Source organism: Oncorhynchus mykiss, chromosome 27 (genome assembly GCF_057628025.1).
Source record: "Oncorhynchus mykiss isolate SJ-2025 chromosome 27, ASM5762802v1, whole genome shotgun sequence".
Classification (NCBI taxonomy): Eukaryota; Metazoa; Chordata; class Actinopteri; order Salmoniformes; family Salmonidae; genus Oncorhynchus; species Oncorhynchus mykiss.
This window is the reverse complement of record NC_143048.1, coordinates 20,867,151-20,889,595: the sequence shown is the minus strand read 5'-3', so window position 1 is coordinate 20,889,595 and position 22,445 is coordinate 20,867,151. Positions and strand designations below refer to the sequence as shown.

Below are 22,445 nucleotides of genomic sequence, written 5' to 3'. Positions count from 1 at the left end.
AACCAATGAGGAGATGGCACGTAGGTACCTGATTCAATAAACCAATGAGGAGATGGGAGAGGCAGGACTTGCAGCGCGATCTGCATCAGAAATAGAAAGGAATTCTATTTTAGCCCTTGGCAACGCAGACGCTCGTTGACGTGCGCGAGCAGTGTGGGTGCAATAATTGAATGACATAGATTTCAAAATGTATTTTGCAACGCTCGTGCACGCGACGCGAGCGGTGTGGTCAGCCTATTAGAGTATGTTCAATGAAGGGTATCATGGCCTAGCATTATGGCAAAGAGCCTGTGTTTAAATATTGGTTGGCAGTTGACAAGGCCCTCAGTCACAGGCCGATACAGCTCGTGCAATGCTCCTCAACCCTATCTTGACTCTTTTCATGGCATTCCAACAAAACAATCCCATTCCATCCAAACCCCTTTCAGTGAGAACAGCAGCATTCCTCTCCATTCTCTCTGTTGCCAGTCTTCCCTTGTTTCTCTGAATCCCTTCGTTCGTTCACCACATACAAAAGGCACTGCGTAATGTCTGTTCCTTGGAGAGAAGGATTGGTGGATTTTAATATAGAAAGAGAAGGTTAAACAAATAAATTAAAACTTTTATCCCGACTGCCAAGCCCTCAAGAGCCAGAGCTGACAGCTAATTTCCTGCGTAGGGGATAACCAAAGAGCCAAAGAAATGAAGCATTTGATGAGGCAAGACAAATACCATGCATTATTGTGGTCTGTGTCCCAAATGGCACCCTATTCCCTACATAGTGTACTACTTTAGACCAGAGCCCTATGGGCCCTGGTCAAACGTTGTGCACTTTACACAGAATAGAGTGCCATAGAGCCTCTCTGCCTCTCAGAACAACTCTGGATAAACATTTGCATTGTCCACATTCTTTGATCACTGTGATGATGATGATGATGATGATGACAAACTCAAGGGGACCTGAAGGTGCAGGAACAGGAGCTGCAGTGCCCGTAGGAAATAAGAGACACACACAAAGCTGAAATCATGCCATCCAGTCCTACCTTTTCTCTTGACAATGTTCAATGTTTTATCATTATCCTCTAGAAGTGTAATGTACACTAGCTATGCTGATTCACAATATTGACGCGGGACTCACTAGTATGTGATTAGTTGTTACTATAGTATGTAATGTCTCTACTATGTGTCTCTTTCAGCCCCTGCTTTTCCTCAGACTGGCCAACCTGGAGGAGGGCTGGGACCAGGTGCCAGAAAAGGAAAGGCTCCAAAAGGAGGAGTACCAGGTGAGTGAGTGTTTATATAACTATGCACGTGTACAAAATATGATGAATGCTATTGGATGCCGTATAAAATCATTGATTGCATTGGTCTTTGCAGGTGTGGGGGTGCCTGGACTTTACCAAGGTGGCCAGGTGCCAGGACAAGGTGTGCCTATTCTCTTTCTCTGAAAGTCAAACCCACATAAATCACATTATGTCAAATAATGTTTAACCATATCCTCCCTTCATGGATTTAATACAGGTTGATGTAACTCAGGGATTTGCATGCTGTGATATCCATTCATTTGCTAATTATCTGATCCCCTTTTCATATCTGCAGGGTTTGGTGGTCGTGGAGTGTTGCCCGGTGTGGCCACTGGGAACGGACTCAATCCCAAATCATGTAAGTCAATCATGCTTTTAATAAAACATGCAATAACATATTTGATGACATGACATTTGATTGGGATACCTGTAACATGCATGCATCTACAGATCACATTGTTTTCATGTCTTGTCTGTCTGTCTTTCTGCCTGTCACCTGTCTGTCACCTGTCTGTCTGTCTGTCTGATATGATTTGTCCTCTACAGTGCCAGGTGGAGGACAACAGGGACCAGGAGGTTCGGGTCGTGTTGGTTATGGAGGACCAATGCAGCCAGGAGTATTCCATGGATACCCACTCAAAACACCCAAAACACAAGGTTTGTCATCGGACAATTTAATGACTACTACTTTATTTTCTACTATCAATTCACAGCTAAAATGTTGATAATGAAGCTAAATTTTTGAGTCTTTGCATTGCCATCATGGAATCTATAGAGATGGACACATAGCTAGTGTTAAAACAAGTGTATTATCATTTGGCGTGTGCAGGTAAACTGGAGGTGGCAATCCTCCATTAGTTACTTAAAAACAACTATAACACTTCTGGTGGCCTTTTGGCAGAGATGCACGTATAGTTCTGAGTACCGTCTCAAAAGTCCAAAATTCGTAATAAACTCCTGACAACTGGCCTCTGAACCATCAAAATGCTTAATAACATGGACCTACGCGGCTGAGGACACTCAACTAAGGTATAGGAAGCCTCCCAAACAAAGGAAGACACCGAGACAACTAATACCAGTGAGGATAGAAAGGAAGAAATTCTCAATCCAATACATTTTTATAGAAATTTAGCAAAAATAGATAAGATCTTGCTACCATGGAAAGGAAAATACCTGTCTATTTGTGGAAAAATCACCCTGATTAACTCTTTAGTCATATCAGTTTACCTATTTGCTTATGGTTTTGCCAACACCTGCTTTTTAAATGATATGAACAAAAAATATTCAATTTTATTTGGAATGGCAAGCCAGACAAATTAAAAGGGCCTACTTATGCAACAAATATGAATTCGGAGGGAATAGATGATTAAATATTAAAGCATTAGACCTCTCACTAAAGGCATCAGTCATACAAAAAGTATACTTAAATCCGAAATGGTTCTCTAGTAAATTAGTAGGAATGTCTTACCCCATGTTCAATGGCCTTTTCCCTTTATTCAGATTACAACTGCTCACTTTTGGTTGTTCGAAAACAAAATCATCTCCAAAATATCATTATTTGTTAAACAAGCCTTAGAAAGTTTGTTGCAATTTCAGTTTTAATCCACCTGAAAAGACAGAACAAATAATACAACAAATATTGTGGTTAAACTCAAATATACTAATTGATAGAAAAAACATAACATTTTATGTAACATTTTTGTAAATGATACCATACATAGAGTTGTCACACATGCAGCTAACGCAGACATATGGAAATGTGTATTCTACCCAAAATTACAACTAACTAATTGCAACATTACCACAAAAAATGGAAGAGGCAAGTAGAAGGGGGAAAAAGTAAGGACCTTGTCTGTCGGCCCTGCATTAAAGACCATAAATGGTTGAAGAAAATTGTGATAAATAAAAACATATACCAATTTAATTTATGGACCCAAAAAATTGACAGCTGTGCCATATAAATTGCAAAATAGTTGGGAAGAGTCTTGAGAGACAACGCAGAGACAACGCCGAATTCAAAAAACATTTTTCTATTTAAACGATTATTCTAAATTCTTGCAATCAATAGAATGTTATATACAGTGGGGCAAAAAAGTATTTACTCAGCCACCAATTGTGCAAGTTCTCCCACAGACAAAATGAGAAAAAAAAATCCAGAAAATCACATTGTAGGATTTTTAATGAATGTATTTGCAAATTATGGTGGAAAATAAGTATTTGGTCACCTACAAACAAGCAAGATTTCTGGCTCTCACAGACCTGTAACTTCTTCTTTAAGAGGCTCCTCTGTCCTCCACTCGTTACCTGTATTAATGGCACCTGTTTGAACTTGTTATCAGTATAAAAGACACCTGTCCACAACCTCAAACAGTCACTCTCCAAACTCCACTATGGCCATGACCAAAGAGCTGTAAAAGGACACCAGAAACAAAATTGTAGACCTGCACCAGGCTGGGAAGACTGAATCTGCAATAGGTAAGCAGTTTGGTTTGAAGAAATCAACTGTGGGAGCAATTATTAGGAAATGGAAGACATACAAGACCACTGATAATCTCCCTCGATCTGGGGCTCCACGCAAGATCTCACCCCGTGGGGTGAAAATGATCACAAGAACGGTGAGCAAAAATCCCAGAACCACACGGGGGGACCTAGTGAATGACCTGCAGAGAGCTGGGACCAAAGTAACAAAGCCTACCATCAGTAACACACTACGCAGCCAGGGACTCAAATCCTGCAGTGCCAGAAGTGTCCCCCTGCTTAAGCCAGTACATGTTCAGGCCCGTCTGAAGTTTGCTAGAGAGCATTTGGATGATCCAGAAGAAGATTGGGAGAATGTCATATGGTCAGATGAAACCAAAATAGAACTTTTTGGTAAAAACTCAACTCGTCGTGTTTGGAGGACAAAGAATGCTGAGAACACCATACCTACTGTGAAGCATGGGGGTGGAAACATCATGCTTTGGGTCTGTTTTTCTGCAAACGGACCAGGACGACTGATCCGTGTAAAGGAAATAATGAATGGGGCCATGTATCGTGATATTTTGAGTGAAAACATCCTTCCATCAGCAAGGGCATTGAAGATGAAACGTGGCTAGGTCTTTCAGCATGACAATGATCCCAAACACACCGCCCGGGCAACGAAGGAGTGGCTTCGTAAGAAGCTTTTCAAGGTCCTGGAGTGGCCTAGCCAGTCTCCAGATCTCAACCCCATAGAAAATCTTTGGAGGGAGTTGAAAGTCCGTGTTGCCCAGCAACAGCCCCAAAACGTCACTGCTCTAGAGGAGATCTGCATGGAGTAATGGGCCAAAATACCAGCAACAGTGTGTGAAAACCTTGTGAAGACTTACAGAAAATGTTTGACCTCTGTCATTGCCAACAAAGGGTATATAACAAAGCATTGAGATAAACTTTTGTTATTGACCAAATACTTATTTTCCACCATAATTTGCAAATAAATTCATTAAAAATCCTACAATGTGATTTTATGGATTTTTTTTCTAATTTTGTCTGTCATAGTTGAAGTGTACCTATGATGAAAATTACAGGCCTCATCTTTTTAAGTGGGAGAACTTGCACAATTGTTGGCTGACTAAATACTTTTTTGCCCCACTGTATATACACTACTGGCAGAGTTCCTCTGTCCAGTGTCTGTTATTTTGCCTATCTTAACCTTTTATTTTTATTGGCCAGTCTGAAATATGGCTTTTTCTTACCAACTCTGCCTAAAAGGCCAGCATCCTGGAGTCGCCTCTTCACTGTTGACATTGAGACTGGTGTTTTGCGGTTACCATTTAATGAAGCTGCCAGTTGAGGACTTGTGAGGTGTCTGTTTCTCAAACTAGACACTCTAATGTACTTGTCCTCTTGCTCAGTTGGGCACCGGGGGCCTCCCACTCCTTTTTCTATTCTGGTTAGAGACCGTTTGTGCTGTTCTGTGAAGGGAGTAGTACACAGCATTGTACGAGATCTTCAGTTTCTTGCCAATTTCTCTCATGGAATAGCCTTCATTTCTCAGAACAAGAATAGACTGACGAGTTTCAGAAGAAAGGTCTTGTTTCTGGCCATTTAGAGTCTGTAATCGAACTGACAAATGCTGATGCTCCAGATACTCAACTAGTCTAAAGAAGGCCAGTTTTATTGCTTCTTTAATCAGATCAACAGTTTTCAGCTGTGCTAACAATTTCAAAAGGGTTTTCTAATGATCAATTAGCCTTTTAAAATGATAAACTTGGATTAGCAAACACAACGTGCCATTGGAACACAGGAGTGAGGATTGCTGATAATGGGCCTCTGTATGCCTATGTAGATATTCCATAAATAATCTGCCGTTTCCAGCTACAATAGTAATTTACAACATTAACAATGTCTACACTGTATTTCTGATCAATTTGATGCTATTTTAATGGACAAAAAAAATGCTTTTCTTTCAAAAACAAGGACATTTCTAAGTGACCCCAAACTTTTGAATGGTAGTGTATATATTTACCAAAATAATATATGGGGGATTGGAAATGATGCAGACAATTACATTGATGGAAGTAACAATCTATCCACAATATTAAAGCTGATCCACAGAGAAAAATAAATAGAAAATAAAAATACCAGTGAGGATACATCCAACGCCGCCATATTGAATGTTCTGAATCAACAACAAACTTTGATGCAGACAATGGTCAAACAAGCAGTTAAGGAATCCCTGGAGGAACTGCTTTCAGGATAAATTAAATCACTCAAGTATATGGTGGAAGCCTCCAACACATCTATCTTAAAACTCTCAAACGACATTGCCAGCCAATCTGTCACATGCAAATCTCTGGAGTGGCGTTGTGATGAGATGCAGGTTAGCGCCAGGGCTACTACAGACGACATAGCCACCTGCCGAGATGCAGTGAAGCAACTGCGGGATAAAATTACGTTGCTTGAAGACAGAGAGAGGAGCAGGCGAGAGACCTCCATCTCTTCCCGGAGGAGCTCCTATGTGCCCTCCTGCAGCCGGGAAAACAGAGTCTGTAGGTAGGCCTGCAGCAGCATGGCTATGTTGGTAAGGTGGCCAAGAGAGCAGAGGGACCCATATGTAGCTTTCAAGTCCGCAAAGTTGCGGGTTCCGCCCTGGCAGAGGCCCAGCTCTCCTGCAAGGCCTCGCGGAACTCAGCAGAGATAGGAACAGATGGCGAGTCATCACTCTCCACCAGTTGATGTCCAGTGCAGTGGCTACCCAAGTGAGTAGGCTCCTCATAGCCTCTCGAGCCGCTGGGGCGATGAAGCCCTGCTGGCGGCTTCTGATGGCCTGTCAGCCTGGTAGCCCCGCTCACGGTGGTGAACAGTGCCAGCATCGTCCCCCAGGAACAGCCTATCACTGGCCAACAGGGAACAGCTGTCATCGCTGTCGAAGCTATCAACCTCCTGAAGCAGGGCATGCACCCTCCATTCAAGGTGGTCCCAGCGGTCCGAGTCATGCCCCCATCCAGGACTGGCAGCAGATGGGCTCTGCCCGTGACGGCTCCGGCCACTCTTCCTGCGAGGGGTACTGGGCCCAGTAGAGGGACTAACAGCTCGCTGCTGCACCTCTCCTGAAGGAGTAAGCTCGTCCCCAGCCTGAGTCCGTGCCTGCCTCCAATCGTAACAGGTGCAGGCGTTCTGAGAACACCACACAAAACAGGAGAGCTCTCCACCACCCTCTCCGCATGGCTCAAACCCAGACCGTGCATAGACAAGGTATGTGGATCCCCAGGGGGATGCCACCATCACACCTGTCACAAAGGGAAGCCATGAGCTCAGCCAAGCCAACAAGACCATGAAGCAGGGGTCCGACGCCCTGGGAGAGCTATGTTTTGACCCGCTTGGAGGGATTCAACCGGGTAACAGAAACCAGGTAATGGATTTGATTTATATGTTTTTGTTTTACGCCAACTGCAATATTACCTAGCCGGTAAACAGCGCCTTATGGCGTGTATTGCGACCATGTTGTCTATATATAGGGGCGGACCCCAGCCGTGACACAGGTGTACCGGATTTGGGACGTGCGCCGCTGTTTGGGAGCCTCCTGATGTTAGCGAATTTGAGTTCCTACCAGCCAAAGAGAGCGGTTGAAGCTATAGACTTCTGCTCTTGCGGGTGGTTACTGTATTTGTTTCTATTATTGTTCAAACCCAGCTGTCAGAGTTTGTTCACAAATATGTATAAAGGGGCGTCATTTTTTCTCCCTGTTTATATTGAAGTAGGAGTTCATTAAATGTATTGTTCATTTTGTACTACACTTAACCATACATTCTATATGACAAATGTTTTTAATGAACCGTGAGCTCATTGAGATGTCGCTAAATTCCTGTGGTTTGAATTCCGTTATCAAGCTTACCAAATGCTTAGAATACATCAGACGCAAAAAGGTTGATATCGCCCTAATACATGAAACCCAACTCAAACATTCTGATGTCAATGGATTCCGAAACAGATACTACAAAAACTACAAATGTGTTGCTCACTCCTCAGCCACTAACAAAACGAAAGGTGTTTTAATATTATTTGATAGAAAACTACGCGTTCTGGTTGACAGTTCTGATAATGACGATGTAGGACATTTCGTATTTGTAACTACAGTTATAAATCACACGCAGATGTGTTTTGCCTCAATATATTGCCCCTGATTCCATATTGCCTTAGTTCTATCTCGAAAAGATTATTAGATCTATCAGAATACCAATTTGTTGTGGGAGGAGATTTTAATCAGGTATGTAATTCTCAGTTAGATTGGTCTCATGTTTCATCGCACGCTCAAATTGATCAGGCTTCTGGTGATCTCGGAACTGCATAGTTTGATATTTTAGACGCCTGTCGTCTAAGGAATTTGACTGTCAAAGATTGTACTTTCTTCTCTTCAATACATAATACATTTTCACAGATAGACTACATATTTATATCTCCCTATATAAACAGGTGTATTCAGACAACCGAGCTGCTCCGCATAGTCATTTCTGTTCATGGAGCTGTCGTGTATAGTAAGTATCCTACTTGACAGCTACAAACATAAAGGTGCCAGAAGATGGCGCTTCAAAGCAACATTACTGCAGAATATGGCATTTTTTACACAGCTGTCAGCAAAGTTGAAATAATTGTTATTGTTTAATACAGCCACATCCCCTCGGTCACTTTGAGAGGTGGCAAAATGTTTTTTGAGGGGAAACTACCTCGTTTGTCTCACATTTTAACTCAACTCGCAGTAAAAAAAAAAGTAGTAGATCTGGAAATACAGATTGCTCTGGTTGAAAACGAGCAGAAACAAACATTTACATAGCAAAAGGGGAAGATTTGAACAACATTAAAAAACACCATCTGGTAAGATATCACATGACCCGTCAGAAATGTATGATACATTTAGGCAGTTTTATTCCCAATTATATACATCAGAGGCGGACCCTGATCATAGTAAGATGACACACTTCTTATCATCATTGGACCTTCCCAAACTCGACAGAGAACAATCTGGATTCCTTGACTCCCCACTTAATCTTGAAGAACTCAGGAATGCATTAACGTCTATGAAAAGAGGCAAATTACCAGGACTTGATGGTTTCCCTCCTGAGCTGTTTCTTGAAGCATAGGATATTGTTGGGCCACTAATTCTTGGTTATATCAATCATGCATTAAAACATGGAGAATTCCATAGAGACCAAAACACCTCACTGATTATAGTTTTGTTTTAAAAAAGGGCAAATCTCCCCTAGACTGTAAAAGTTATAGGCCCTTAAGCCTTAATTACAACACAGCTCAAGCTGTTTGCAAAGTTACTTGCAATCAGATTAGAACTGCTTGTAGGACATCTCATTAGCAATGATCAAACTGGGTATATAAAGGGTCGTTTAGCCTCAGACAATATTAGACGTGTATTCCGTATCATAAATGAGTCCGAAAACGACCCAGTCCCTTCTGCACTTTTTAGTTTGGATGCAAAAAAAGCCTTTGATAGGCTAGAATGGAACTATTTATGGTGTGTTTTGGAGGCCTTTGGTTTTGGTAAAGGATTTATCTTCATGTTAAAAACATTGTATTCTGCATCCCAAGCAGTTGTGCAGATGGGAAACATTCTATCCAAGACTTTCTGTATACAACGTTCCACATAACAAGGATGTCCATTATCACCTACACTCTTTGCACTGTCTTTGTAGCCCCCTGTTCCTGCAATTAGATTGGACCCACATATTTCACCCATCACTATTAAAGGTACCCAGAATAAAGTGTCACTCTATGCCGATGACACCTTATTGTATTTCTCAGACATCTCAATTTCCCTTCCACAGATTCTGACATTATTTACTATTTTTGGTTCATTCTCTGAATATAAAATAAACTGGAAAAATCTATACGGGTTCCCCTTAACAACCCTGTGAAATTGCTTACTTTGCCTGCTGCATCTCCAGTGCAGTGGCACGAGGCAGACTTTAGTTATTTGGGCATATGCATACCCACCAAATTTTCCCAAGTTTGCAGAAGGAACTATGTCAAATTAAAATAGGAGATTTGCAGAGATGGTCCTCCCCTTAAATCTCATTACAAGGTAGGATTGCAATAGTAAAAAATGAACGTACTCGGTCGACTAAATGTTAGGTGCCTATACCACCTCCACCAAAATACTTTGAGGAATTAAAGTCAAGTTTATTTGGAATGACGAAAAGCCATGCATTTGATATGATACTCCTACACGGTTAATGGGAACAGGAGGTTTGTCTCTTCCAGATTACAAATTATATTACTCATCTTTCCAAATAAAATCATTGAGTGTATGGTCTGATGATTCTATTGCAGCATCTTGGAGAGGCATAGACGAAGCACCTGTTGCACCACATAGACTTACAGATCTATTTTTGGGGGGCATCAAGATAAAAATGGCATATACATTTTTTTGTTAAATTATTTCCAACTCACTACAAGTATGTTACTATGCTGAGAAACACATAGGCAACACTAAGACGTTCTGTGATTCTTCTCCTATATGGCATAACTATAAGCTGCTGACAAACAACAAGTATTTTCTGTACCCATTGTGGGCGGATAAGGGTGTGCATACCTTGCGAGACATGTATAATGATAAGGGGCTAATTCCTTTCCAGGACCTCAAACAAATGTATCCACTTCCAGGCTTTCATGGTTCCTTTTCCTACAGTTAAGATTTTTGTTAAAAACTTATGGTGTAGCATGGGATGCCCCGTTAACATCCCACATAATGCTTACATGGATAGACCCTTCATTAACTTCTAAAATAGTCTCTGCCACTTATGATTGCCTGCTGTCTGTTAAATGCGCTACATTGGGTGTCACTCTAGTATAGAACCGCGAAATGCAGGGATTGGGGCACGACCTGAACTGGGATGCCATTTGGGAAAATGTATTTTTTCCTCTAAAAACCCAGTACACCAGCTTATACATTATAAGGCTATACATAGAAGTTATGCAACCCCATTTAGACGTTTTAAGATTAAGCTGATTCCAACTCCAATCTGTGATAGATGCCGTATGAATGCTGTTGGAGTACTAATGCACATGTTTTGGGAATGTCCTGTGGAGTCCCAGTTCTGGTCACATGTTTTGGGAATGTCCTGTGGGGTCCCAGTTCTGGTCACTTTTCAGATTTCCTTACAACAATTATGGGTTTCCCTCTGGTCAAAGATTCACCTTTATTTTTGTTGAATGATGACTCTTCAATTGTATTGCAACTGGTTCAGAAAATAATCATATATATGGGGTTAACAGCAGTAAAAAGGGTTATCCTTAGTGCTTTGATTACCCCTACAATCCTCTCGCCTCAGACATGGTTATCATATTTTCAAGATAGTGTTCATATAGAGCGATCAGTGGCTGTGATAAACAAAGCTCTGGCAAATATAGTTGAGGCATGGGATGTATTATGCAAAAATTAGATCAGATATGAACAACTCTTGACCAAGCAATGGTCCTACATGGTAGGGGAGTGGAGGGACAACATTTTATTTTCTGAGAATAATATAGAATATGTTTTATTGTAAACTCTACTTCCTTTCTGTAGATGTCATATTGTGCACTCAAATAATTGACTCCTGAGAGTATGTAAATAGTTGTATTGAATGTTAATGTTGTCATGTTGGCTAGTATTTGTAAAGTGATCCGGCCTTGTGTGTTGTATATTGTGAAATAAAAATTAAATGTTGATCACAAAAACAAAACAAATCACTATCTTATTGTCCCTAAACGTCATTTATCCCAGTGTTTAATGGATGTTAAACGTCAGACGTTTGCGGTCTGTAAGTTGACACAATGTTGACAGTTCGTTACAGTTCCTTTCCCTCCAGTGCACAGTGTCTTATCCCCATCACCCCCATTATGGCCACATGCATAGCCCCATATACGGTCACGGTCACATGAGCAGCCATGGTCACAGGCAGTTCTATGGCTACCCCCCTCCTAGGCCTCAGGTTATGTATGGTGGGTTTATCAATGTGAATTGGCTGCTGAGAATCGAAATGTTCTCTTTTTGAGGCCCAGGTCCTGACTTTGGAACAAGGGTGTTTTCTTTCCTCTTCAAAACTGAGTTGTTGCCCTTTTCACCATGTGATGTTGCAGTCACATCATCACGTTCTAGGAAGACCTCAAAATCAGAACGATGCTTCTACCACCTTCCCTTCTAAGACACTTTAAAAATCTGAAAAGTGCAAAAGCTCTGAACCTTAACCCACTAAAACTGTGACTGCTTCTGTCATGTATTGTATGTAAGTTAGCTGCTTCACACCCACTCCCGGTAAGGGACCACCACTTCAATCAATGTCAGTTAATGTTATATGTGTTAAGACAACATGGTCTTAGTTAGCTATTTACCGTATGTGGTCCCTCACAGGAAAGAGTGTCATGCAGCCAAAAGCATACAGTAAGTTAGAGCTTTCCTTTGGCCTCCTCTCAGATCTGTAGTCACTCAGGGGCAATAGTAAGATCTGAGTGGACTGACCAATCCTCCCTGTCTGTTCCGTAGGTTAGTTTTAAGAATATTTCTCGATGTTTGGCGCAGGCTAGGTTATACTGCTGAATCAAATCAACACCTGCTTGATGAGAAACAAATGTAGCTGTGTTTACACATGATAAAAACCCAAACTGCTTCAGCTATGACCTACTGGGCTCAAACCTTACTGATGTAGAACTACTAACCCATCTACAGTAGATGTATTAATGTTTACTGCTGAACAGAATAGATTCAAATTGTGTGGTTTTATTTCTTGGGTGGATCTGGAATGAAATTGAATAAATCAGTAATAAGTCAATAATTTTAAACGAAGGTCCGTTCACAAACAATTAAGTAGTAATGGATTTTCTGACTGTGTGTCAGTTCAAAACCTTTACTCTATACAAGACTGATACCGTTTGTTTGTCGCCATGGTTTCTATAGGTGGCTATGGAGCGAAAGTTGGAGGAGCTGGAGGCAAACTTCCATTTGGTACAGAACGTTTTTAATATGTAAATGTTTTAAGTAGTGTGTCTGCATGTATGTGTGATTGTACATGTGTGTGTAGTATAAGCAGTACGGTACAGTACATGGTTCTCTCCACTTGGTTCAGGATATGGGGGCTTTGGTGGTGGTGGTGGAGCAGGCCTTCCTGGTGGCAAAGGTGGTCCTGGATCCAAGCCTGGATACCCCATTGGAACTGGTAGGGAATTGGAGAACACTTACACAAATATATGGGAAAATATGTTTAAGAGCGCTCTATTACATAAATTAATTTGAATTGAGAACTGTAACTCTAATGTTTGCGTTCCCCCACTCTCTGCAGGTGTTGGGACAGGAGGTCTTAACCCGGCCCAGGCTCAGGCAAAAGCTGCTAAATATGGTAGTGATCGCTATCAGGGCTAATTAAACTGGACTTTTTGACACAGTGTTAACTTCAAGTACTAACTCTTGAAGTGTTTACCCTCAGGTGCTGGTGCTGGTTTGGGTGGTGTGCCCGGTGCAGGTGGAGCTTACCCTGGAGCGGGAGGAGCTTACCCTGGAGCAGGAGGAGCTTACCCTGGAGGTGAGGGGAGAAAGAGAGTGTGTGATAAAGACACCTCTGACCTTCTACTGGACAGTACCTGACAGTGTACAGTACCACCAAACAAATCTACTAGACAGGACAGCCACAGTTGAAATTACTACTATTCAGAGAATACAAGTGAAAGAGAATACGAGAGAATATGAGAATACAAGTGAAACATTTAGCTTTTTGTGAGAGAGTATATCTAAAGATTTTCAGAGTAAGGCCAAGGGTCAGGTAGATTTTTTTAAAATTAGATTTATTTGACATTTTTTACATTTCAGGATATAGTCCTGCTGCAGCCAAAGCTGCTAAATATGGTAAGAAATATCACTCAGAACACCAATATCAGAGTTTTAGCTAATAAGACTAATTTGAGTCGTTTTCTTGTGACCCTCCACCGTAGGAGTCCCAGGAGGTGCGGGTGGCGTCCCAGGTTTTGGATCAGTAGCAGGAGGAGCAGGAGGAGTACCTGGAGGGTTATCCGGAGGAGCTGGAGGTACATATGAAAGTAACTGTACAACATCAAAATCTGATAGGCCTCTTACAGTGAGTTTAGTTAGTTCAAAATTCTGCTTTTTTGTGATTGCAGTTTGACTATAAAAATCTGGGTTTCTAATCTATAAACTTTTGCATTTCAGGGTATAACCCTGCTGCCGCCAAAGCTGCTAAATATGGTATGAAAGATCTCTCAAAACAGCAATATCAGAGGTGGTACATACAGTTGAAGTCGGAAGTTTACATACACTTAGGTTGGAGTCATTAAAACTAGTTTTTCAACCACTCCACAAATTTCTTGTTAACAAACTATAGTTTTTGGCAAGTCGGTTAGGATATCTGTTTTGTGCATGACACAAGTCATTTTCCCAACAATTATTTCCCTTATTATTCACTATATCACAATTCCAGTGGGTCAGAAGTTTACATACACCAAGTTGACTGTGCCTTTAAACAGCTTGAAAAAGCCTAGAAAATGATGTCTGGAAAACGATGACCTCAATCCTTTAGAAGTTTCTGATAGGCTAATTGATATAATTTGAGTCAATTGGAGGTGTATCTGTGGATGTATTTCAAGGCCTACCTTCAAACCCAGTGCCTCTTTGCCTGACATCATGGGAAAATCAAAAGAAATCAGCCAAGACCTCAGAAAAACAATTGGAGAACTCCACAAGTCTGGTTCATCCTTGGGAGCAGTTCCCAAATGCCTGAAGGTACCACGTTCATCTGTACAAACAATAGTACCCAAGTATAAACACCATGGGACAGCCGTCATACCGCTCAGGAAGGAGACGCGTTCTGTCTCCTAGAGATGAACGTACTTTGGTGCAAAAAGTGCAAATCAACCCCAGAACCACGGCAAATGACCTTGTGAAGATGCTGGAGGAAACAGGTACAAAAGTATCTATATCCACAGTAAAACAAGTCCTATATTGACATAACCTCAAAGGCTGCTCAGCAAGGAAGAAGCCACTGCTCCAAAACCGCCATAAAAAAAGCCAGATTACAGTTTGCAACTGCACATGGGGACAAAGATCATACTTTTTGGAGAAATGTCCTTTGGTCTGATGAAACAAAAATTGAACTGTTTGGCCATAATGACCATCGTTATGTTTGGAGGAAAAAGGGGGAGGCTTGCAAGTCGAAGAACACCATCCCAACCGTGAAGCACGGGGGTGGCTGCATCATGTTGTGGAGGTGCTTTGCTGCAGGAGGGACTGGTGCACTTCACAAAATAGATGGCATCATAGGCAGGAAATTATTTGGCTATATTGAAGCAACATCTCAAGACATCAGTCAAGAAGTTAAAGCTTGGTCGCAAATGGGTCTTTCAGATGGACAATGACCCCAAGTATGCATCCAATGTTGTGGCAAAATGGCTTAAGGACAACAAAGTCAAGGTATTGGAGTGGCCATCACAAATCCCTGACCTCAATCCTATAGAAAATGTGTGGGCAGAACTGAAAAAGCATGTGCAAGCAAGGAGGCCTACAAAACCTGACTCAGTTACACCAGCTCTGTCAGGAGGAATGGCCAAAAATTCACCCAACTTATTGTGGGAGGTTGTGGAAGGCTACCCGAAACATTTGACAAAAGTCATACAATTTAAAGGCAATGCTACCAAATACTAATTGAGTGTATGTAAACTTCTGATCCACTTGGAATGTGATGAAAAAAATAAAAGCTGAAATAAATCATTCACTCTATTATTATTCTGACATTTCACATTCTTAAAATAAAGTGCTGATCCTAACTGACCAAAGACAGGGAATTGTTACTAGGATTAAATGTCAGGAATTGTTAAAAATCGAGTTTAAATGTATTTGGCTAGGGTGTATGTAAACGTTCGACTTCAACTGTAGATTTTTTATTTATGTTAACCTTCAAAGGGGCAAACAGCAGTTGCTACATTCATGTTTAGACTTTTAAATTAATGAAATATACCCATTGATTCTTGAAGAATAGAACTTATTGCCTGCTTAGCTTAGTTGAACTGTCGTACCATCAGAATCCCAAATATAAACTTGTTTTACTCTTTTGTTTGTGAACCTTGTAACTGCAAACAAATACTGCATATCCTCAGAACAGAGTTAAAACTATTATGTTGATATCATGGATGGTCAGTCTGTATCGCTGTCTATACATTTGAGATGAGAGTGCAAACATTTCTCCAACCCCATTCCTCAGCTTTTTACCAAAAAAGTGTTAGGGTTGATGCTTTGTTATTGTTTGAACTGCAGATCATCCCTTTAACTAACTGTTCTTATCTTGTCTTGCCACACAGGAGTTCCAGGGGGTGCAGGAGCAAGCCTAGGAGCAGGAGGATTTGGTGGAGTACCAGGAGGAGGAGGAGGTGTACCTGGGGCTGGAGGATTTGGTGGAGTACCAGGAGGAGGAGGAGGTGTACCTGGGGCTGGAGGATTTGGTGGAGTACCAGGAGGAGGAGGAGGTGTACCTGGGGCTGGAGGTGAGCCTAAAAGTGTACTACGCAGTGAACACTACTCTCATCTCAGTAGTGTTGCTCTTTACTGTGTGTATACAGTGCCTTGCGAAAGTATTCGGCCCCCTTTGAACTTTGCGACCTTTTGCCACATTTCAGGCTTCAAACATAAAGATATAAAACTGTATTTTTTTGTGAAGAATCAACAACAAGTGGGACACAATCATGAAGTGGAACGACATTTATTGGATATTTCAAACTTTTTTAACAAATCAAAAACTGAAAAATTGGGCGTGCAAAATTATTCAGCCCCCTTAAGTTAATACTTTGCAGCGCCACCTTTTGCTGCGATTACAGCTGTAAGTCGCTTGGGGTATGTCTCTATCAGTTTTGCACATCGAGAGACTGAAATGTTTTCCCATTCCTCCTTGCAAAACAGCTCGAGCTCAGTGAGGTTGGATAGAGAGCATTTGTGAACAGCAGTTTTCAGTTCTTTCCACAGAATCTCGATTGGATTCAGGTCTGGACTTTGACTTGGCCATTCTAACACCTGGATATGTTTGTTTTTGAACCATTCCATTGTAGATTTTGCTTTATGTTTTGGATCATTGTTGGAAGACAAATCTCCGTCCCAGTCTCAGGTCTTTTGCAGACTCCATCAGGTTTTCTTCCAGAATGGTCCTGTATTTGGCTCCATCCATCTTCCCATCAATTTTAACCATCTTCCCTGTCCCTGCTGAAGAAAAGCAGGCCCAAACCATGATGCTGCCACCACCATGTTTGACAGTGAGGATGGTGTGTTCAGGGTGATGAGCTGTGTTGCTTTTACGCCAAACATAACGTTTTGCATTGTTGCCAAAAAGTTCAATTTTGGTTTCATCTGACCAGAGCACCTTCTTCCACATGTTTGGTGTGTCTCCCAGGTGGCTTGTGGCAAACTTTAAACAACACTTTTTATGGATATCTTTAAGAAATGGCTTTCTTCTTGCCACTCTTCCATAAAGGCCAGATTTGTGCAATATACGACTGATTGTTGTCCTATGGACAGAGTCTCCCACCTCAGCTGTAGATCTCTGCAGTTCATCCAGAGTGATCATGGGCCTCTTGGCTGCATCTCTGATCTGTCTTCTCCTTGTATGAGCTGAAAGTTTAGAGGGACGGCCAGGTCTTGGTAGATTTGCAGTGGTCTGATACTCCTTCCATTTCAATATTATCGCTTGCACAGTGCTCCTTGGGATGTTTAAAGCTTGGGAAATCTGTTCGTATCCAAATCCGGCTTTAAACTTCTTCACAACAGTATCTTGGACCTGCCTGGTGTGTTCCTTGTTCTTCATGATGCTCTCTGCGCTTTTAACGGACCTCTGAGACTATCACAGTGCAGGTGCATTTATACGGAGACTTGATTACACACAGGTGGATTGTATTTATCATCATTAGTAATTTAGGTCAACATTGGATCATTCAGAGATCCTCACTGAACTTCTGGAGAGAGTTTGCTGCACTGAAAGTAAAGGGGCTGAATAATTTTGCACGCCCAATTTTTCAGTTTTTGATTTGTTAAAAAAGTTTGAAATATCCAATAAATGTCGTTCCACTTCATGATTGTGTCCCACTTGTTGTTGATTCTTCACAAAAAAATACAGTTTTATATCTTTATGTTTGAAGCCTGAAATGTGGCAAAAGGTCGCAAAGTTCAAGGGGGCCGAATACTTTCGCAAGGCACTGTATATTAAGGACGTTATTCAGATATGATATTGTGAACTAGATGGTTATATTTGGCAAATCTATAATGATTTTTAGACTATAAAAATCACAAGTGATTCATGCTTTGCATTTCAGGATATAATCCTGCGGCAGCCAAAGCAGCTAAATATGGTAAATCATCACTCAAACAACAACATCAGAATTGGTTCATTGATTGAATTCATGCTGAAATGTACTTCCACTATTATCTCATTTAGTTCCACTGTTAACTAACTGAAGTTAGTTAGACATGCCTCAGAAATCCAATGGTTTCCTTGTGTCCCTCTACACAGGACTCCCAGGAGGAGGTGCAGGCAGGCTCCCAGGTGCTGGCTCAGTCGCAGGAGGAGCAGGAGGAGTACCAGTAGCTGGGGCTGGGGTTGGGGCTGGAGGTACAGAAAGGAGCACCATTGGGGTGCAGGATGTAATGTAGTTTGACTTTACTGTATGTGTACCCTAATGGCTTGGCGGAATTTCCTTTTTAATGTATTCATGTTTTACATTTCAGGATATAATCCTGCTGCGGCCAAAGCCGCTAAATATGGTAAGAAACGTCACTCGTAACAGCAACATCAGAGTTGCAACATTGGTTGTAACTTATGCTGAAGTGTCTGTCCACTTTTAACTAAGCATTGTTTTCATGTCAACCTCCACCACAGGAGTTCCAGGTGGAGCAGGTGCAGGGTTAGGAGGAGCTGGAGGTAGGCTATAGTAACCAAACACCTATAGATTTAACTAAGGTATAGTCAGGCCCAAAATGATTGGCACCCTTGATAAAGATGAGCAAAAAGACTGTATGAAATAAATAATATAAATATTGAGTTACAGTTGAAGTCGGAAGTCATTCAAACTCGTTTGTTAAACATATAATAATTCTCAAAACAATTATAATGTTTTATGTTAATATAATTGCTCAGAGAAAGAGATTTTGTTTAAAAAGATAGTGATCAAAGGTATTGGCACCCCTGTTTTCAATGCTTCAGCACCCTCCCCTTGCAAGGATAACGACATTGAGCCTTTTTCAAAAATATTTTCTAAGAATGGACATTGGGAGGGATCTTAGACCATTCCTCCATGCAGAATCTTTCCAGATCCATGATATCCTTCATCTGCGTTTATGGACTGCCCTCTTCTATTCAAACGATAGGTTTTCAATGGGGTTCAAGTCTGGAGACTGAGATGGCCATTGCAAAATGTTGATTTGGTGGTCAATTAAGCATTTCTTTGTGGATTTTTATGTTTGCTTGGGATTATTGTCTTGCTGGAAGATCCACTTACGGCCAAGCGTCAGCCTCCTGGCAGAGGCAACCAGATTTTTGGCTAAAATGTCCTGGTACGTGATAAAGTTCACGATGGTGTTGACCTTAACAAGAGCCACAGGACTAGTATATCATAAAAAATTTGGTGAGTTGCTTTTCTGCATATGCTTCTGTTTTTTGATACCAAACCCACCAGTGGTGTGCATGGCCAAAGTGCTCTATTTTCATGTCAAATGACTATAGCACCACCTGGAGTTTGATAAACAGCATTGGCACTTGGATTTGAATTGGTGCTATGGTCAAATTACATGATAATAGAGCTCTTTGGCCATGCACATCAGTGGAGGGTGTAGTGTTGAAAACAGAAGCAAATGCAAAAAAGTACCTCATACCTACAGTAAAATATGGTGGTGGATCTTTGCTATCTTTGGCTAGACAATAATCTGAAGCACTAATCAAAATCCACAAGGAAATGTGTAATTGACCACAAGATCAGCATTTTGCAATGGCCATCTGTCTGAAGCATTCGAACCCCATTGAAGACCTGTGGTTTAAATTGAAGAGCACCGTCTATAAGCGCAGACAAAGGATATTAACGATCTAGAAAGATTCCGTATGGAGGAAAGGTCTAAGATCCCTCCCAACATGTTCTCCAAGCTCATAAAACTCTGTGTCGTTATAAAACTCAGTGCCAGATTATTGAAAACAGAGGTTCCAATCTTTTTATTTGATTTGATTACTTGTTAAACAAAATCTAATTCTCTGAGCAATTGTCAATTGTATTAATATAAAATAGTATAATCCCCACCATTTTTTGAAGCATACATCATAGCTGAGTATTTGTATGATTTATTTAATAGTATTTTTTGCTCATAATGATGATGCTCATAATGATGCAATAATGATGTACCCCACTGTATATTATGCCAACCACTGGGCTCTCCAGGAAGCTGTTATGAAGGTGATGTGCCTTGCTCAAACACACCCCAATCTGAGAGTTAGTAACCAGTGCAAACATGCATTATAATACTGTATTTTCTTGACTCCTATCAAGTGTACTAACCTGGATTAGCAGTGCAGCTTTAAACTCAATGTAACAGATATCTTTAACACATCACCATTTTCATCATCTCTGTACAGGCTATGGAGCGGGAGCCAGGCCTCCCTATTACGGTGAGGATAACTAACCAAAACATCCCAAAGCTGCCCAGGCCACAGCCTTTACAATGCTGTTAAGACACCATCACTCACTGAAGGGCTTCGTTCATTGGCTTAGTCAGCTCCAACTCACATTGGCCTTATTTTAATAATAGAAATGATCATATAATATACTGTATGGATGTCACCCTCCCTGTAGGTGTTCCAGGGGGTGCTGGATTTGGGGGAGCAGGAGCTTTTCCAGGGTCTGGAGGTAGCTTATCTAAGCATTGCACTATAGTATCTCACGCTTGTAGCAATTTCATTAATTCATTCATAGCATTAACTACTGCTTGAGGAGACTGAAATTCATGGTAAGACAAATGTTCATTTGAATCATAAAGATGTACAGTAATTTCTACCTTCCAGACACTGTGCTGTCTACTGCTACTTTATGGGGCTAGAAACGCAGTTATCAGGAGGTAGGCTGTAAATTAATTGAATTGTTTTCTATTTTAGGATACAATCCTGCCGCCGCCGCCGCCAAAGCTGCTAAATATGGTTAGAAAAATCACTCGATGTTAGGCCAGTCTCGTTCAGTGTTTGTACAATTGTTGAATTTGAAATCCAATGTTCTTTATTTTTTCCTTGACCATAGGGGTCCCAGGGGGTGCAGGGGCAGGCCTAGGAGCTGGGGGTCTTGGAGGAACAGGAGGGGTACCAGCTGGAGGAGCTGGGGCTGGAGGTAAGTCATGATGCTTGACTTCTCCAATGCTTTCACACTGTTTTGTATGCCAAAATCACGTTTTGAATCTAAGACCCCTATTTCATTGTAGGATATAATCCCGCCGCTGCCAAAGCCGCTAAATATGGTACAAAGAAATGTGACAAGTGTACTATATCTTTTCAGTTAAGTTAGCCATGACTTAATGGCAAAATCCTAACATTTTCTGCCATAGGAGTCCCCGGAGGTGCAGCAGCAGGCCTAGGAGCAGGAGGATTACCAGGAGGAGGAGCAGGGGGTGTACCTGGGGCTGGAGGATATAATCCTGCTGCAGCCAAAGCAGCTAAATATGGTAAGATCATTCAAAACAGCAACATCAGAATTGGTACATTGGTTGAATTCATGCTGACATTTCTGGTTTTGAAATCATATAAACCATGTGAACACACAGGAGTTCCAGGAGGTCTAGGAACAGGCTTAGGAACAGGAGGACTTGGAGGAGTTCAGGGAGGAGTACCAGGGGGAGGAGCAGGGGGGGTACCTGGGGCTGGAGGATATAATCCTGCTGCAGCCAAAGCAGCTAAATATGGTAAGAAAAATGTACATTGGTTGAATTCATGGTGAAATTTCTGTACATATTGGTACATTATCAAATTTCTGTAAATGTCTTTACATTACCATGTGTCAACTCATGACATGCCCTCTCCTGTGTTATAGGTCAGGGGGCTGCTGGTGGGCCACGGGGTGGATATGGTGGCGTGCCTGCTGGAGGATATCCCAGGCCTGGGGGTACGTACACCAAAGGGGATGCCCATGTGGGATGGAAGGGTCTGGGGGAGGGGTGGAAGTAAGGGCAGTGTTCACACACACAATATGTAGTTGGCAAACTTTGCATAGGGGTAGAGTTGGTTTTATATATTGGTTTAAGCAGTGGAGTTAGATAGTTGGGTTGAGCAGAGGGTTGGTTTTAAGGTAAAGTGGGGTACATTGCCTTATAGTGCTACTAGGTTGATGATGTTCCATGATTTGATTGACAGGCTATGGAGGGGCAGGAGCTGGAGGTACGTTTCCAATGACGCCAATTTGATATAATATCATGAACTGATAAACATAAGCATAAACCAGTGTTAGTAATACTACTGTATTATGAGGCTTGGGGAGCAGGAGTGATGTTTTTAATTTATTCCATTTTTCAATTTCAGTGTATAATCCTGCTGCGGCCAAAGCTGCTAAATATGGTAAGAAGAAGAGATGTGTCTACTGTATCTTAAGCAGTTCTGAATGGAGACATTATTTCAAAATAATAACTTCATTTAATTAATAATTTTCTTCTTG

General features: G+C 41.4%; 1 protein-coding gene across 50 annotated transcripts in view; it reads left to right on the top strand.

Annotated features, from left to right (window-relative positions):
- The window catches only part of LOC110507708 (uncharacterized), a 112,556-nt gene that overhangs the window by 45,201 nt on the left and 44,910 nt on the right, over nt 1–22,445 (top strand). For 49 of the 50 annotated variants that reach the window (XM_090223560.1, XM_090223552.1, XM_090223517.1 and 46 more), the window contains 25 exons: nt 1,176–1,262; nt 1,357–1,404; nt 1,579–1,641; nt 1,830–1,940; nt 12,688–12,735; nt 12,857–12,946; nt 13,070–13,126; nt 13,214–13,309; nt 13,594–13,629; nt 13,716–13,808; nt 13,951–13,986; nt 16,092–16,274; nt 18,087–18,122; nt 18,284–18,382; nt 18,499–18,534; nt 18,650–18,691; nt 20,390–20,422; nt 20,607–20,660; nt 20,906–20,947; nt 21,045–21,131; nt 21,346–21,462; nt 21,562–21,699; nt 21,828–21,899; nt 22,148–22,171; nt 22,313–22,348. In XM_090223560.1, coding sequence (XP_090079686.1) covers nt 1,176–1,262; nt 1,357–1,404; nt 1,579–1,641; nt 1,830–1,940; nt 12,688–12,735; nt 12,857–12,946; nt 13,070–13,126; nt 13,214–13,309; nt 13,594–13,629; nt 13,716–13,808; nt 13,951–13,986; nt 16,092–16,274; nt 18,087–18,122; nt 18,284–18,382; nt 18,499–18,534; nt 18,650–18,691; nt 20,390–20,422; nt 20,607–20,660; nt 20,906–20,947; nt 21,045–21,131; nt 21,346–21,462; nt 21,562–21,699; nt 21,828–21,899; nt 22,148–22,171; nt 22,313–22,348 — 1,764 coding nt within the window. The remainder of the gene's footprint in view (nt 1–1,175; nt 1,263–1,356; nt 1,405–1,578; nt 1,642–1,829; nt 1,941–12,687; nt 12,736–12,856; nt 12,947–13,069; nt 13,127–13,213; nt 13,310–13,593; nt 13,630–13,715; nt 13,809–13,950; nt 13,987–16,091; nt 16,275–18,086; nt 18,123–18,283; nt 18,383–18,498; nt 18,535–18,649; nt 18,692–20,389; nt 20,423–20,606; nt 20,661–20,905; nt 20,948–21,044; nt 21,132–21,345; nt 21,463–21,561; nt 21,700–21,827; nt 21,900–22,147; nt 22,172–22,312; nt 22,349–22,445) is intronic. The other variant, XM_090223521.1, reaches the window with a different exon arrangement.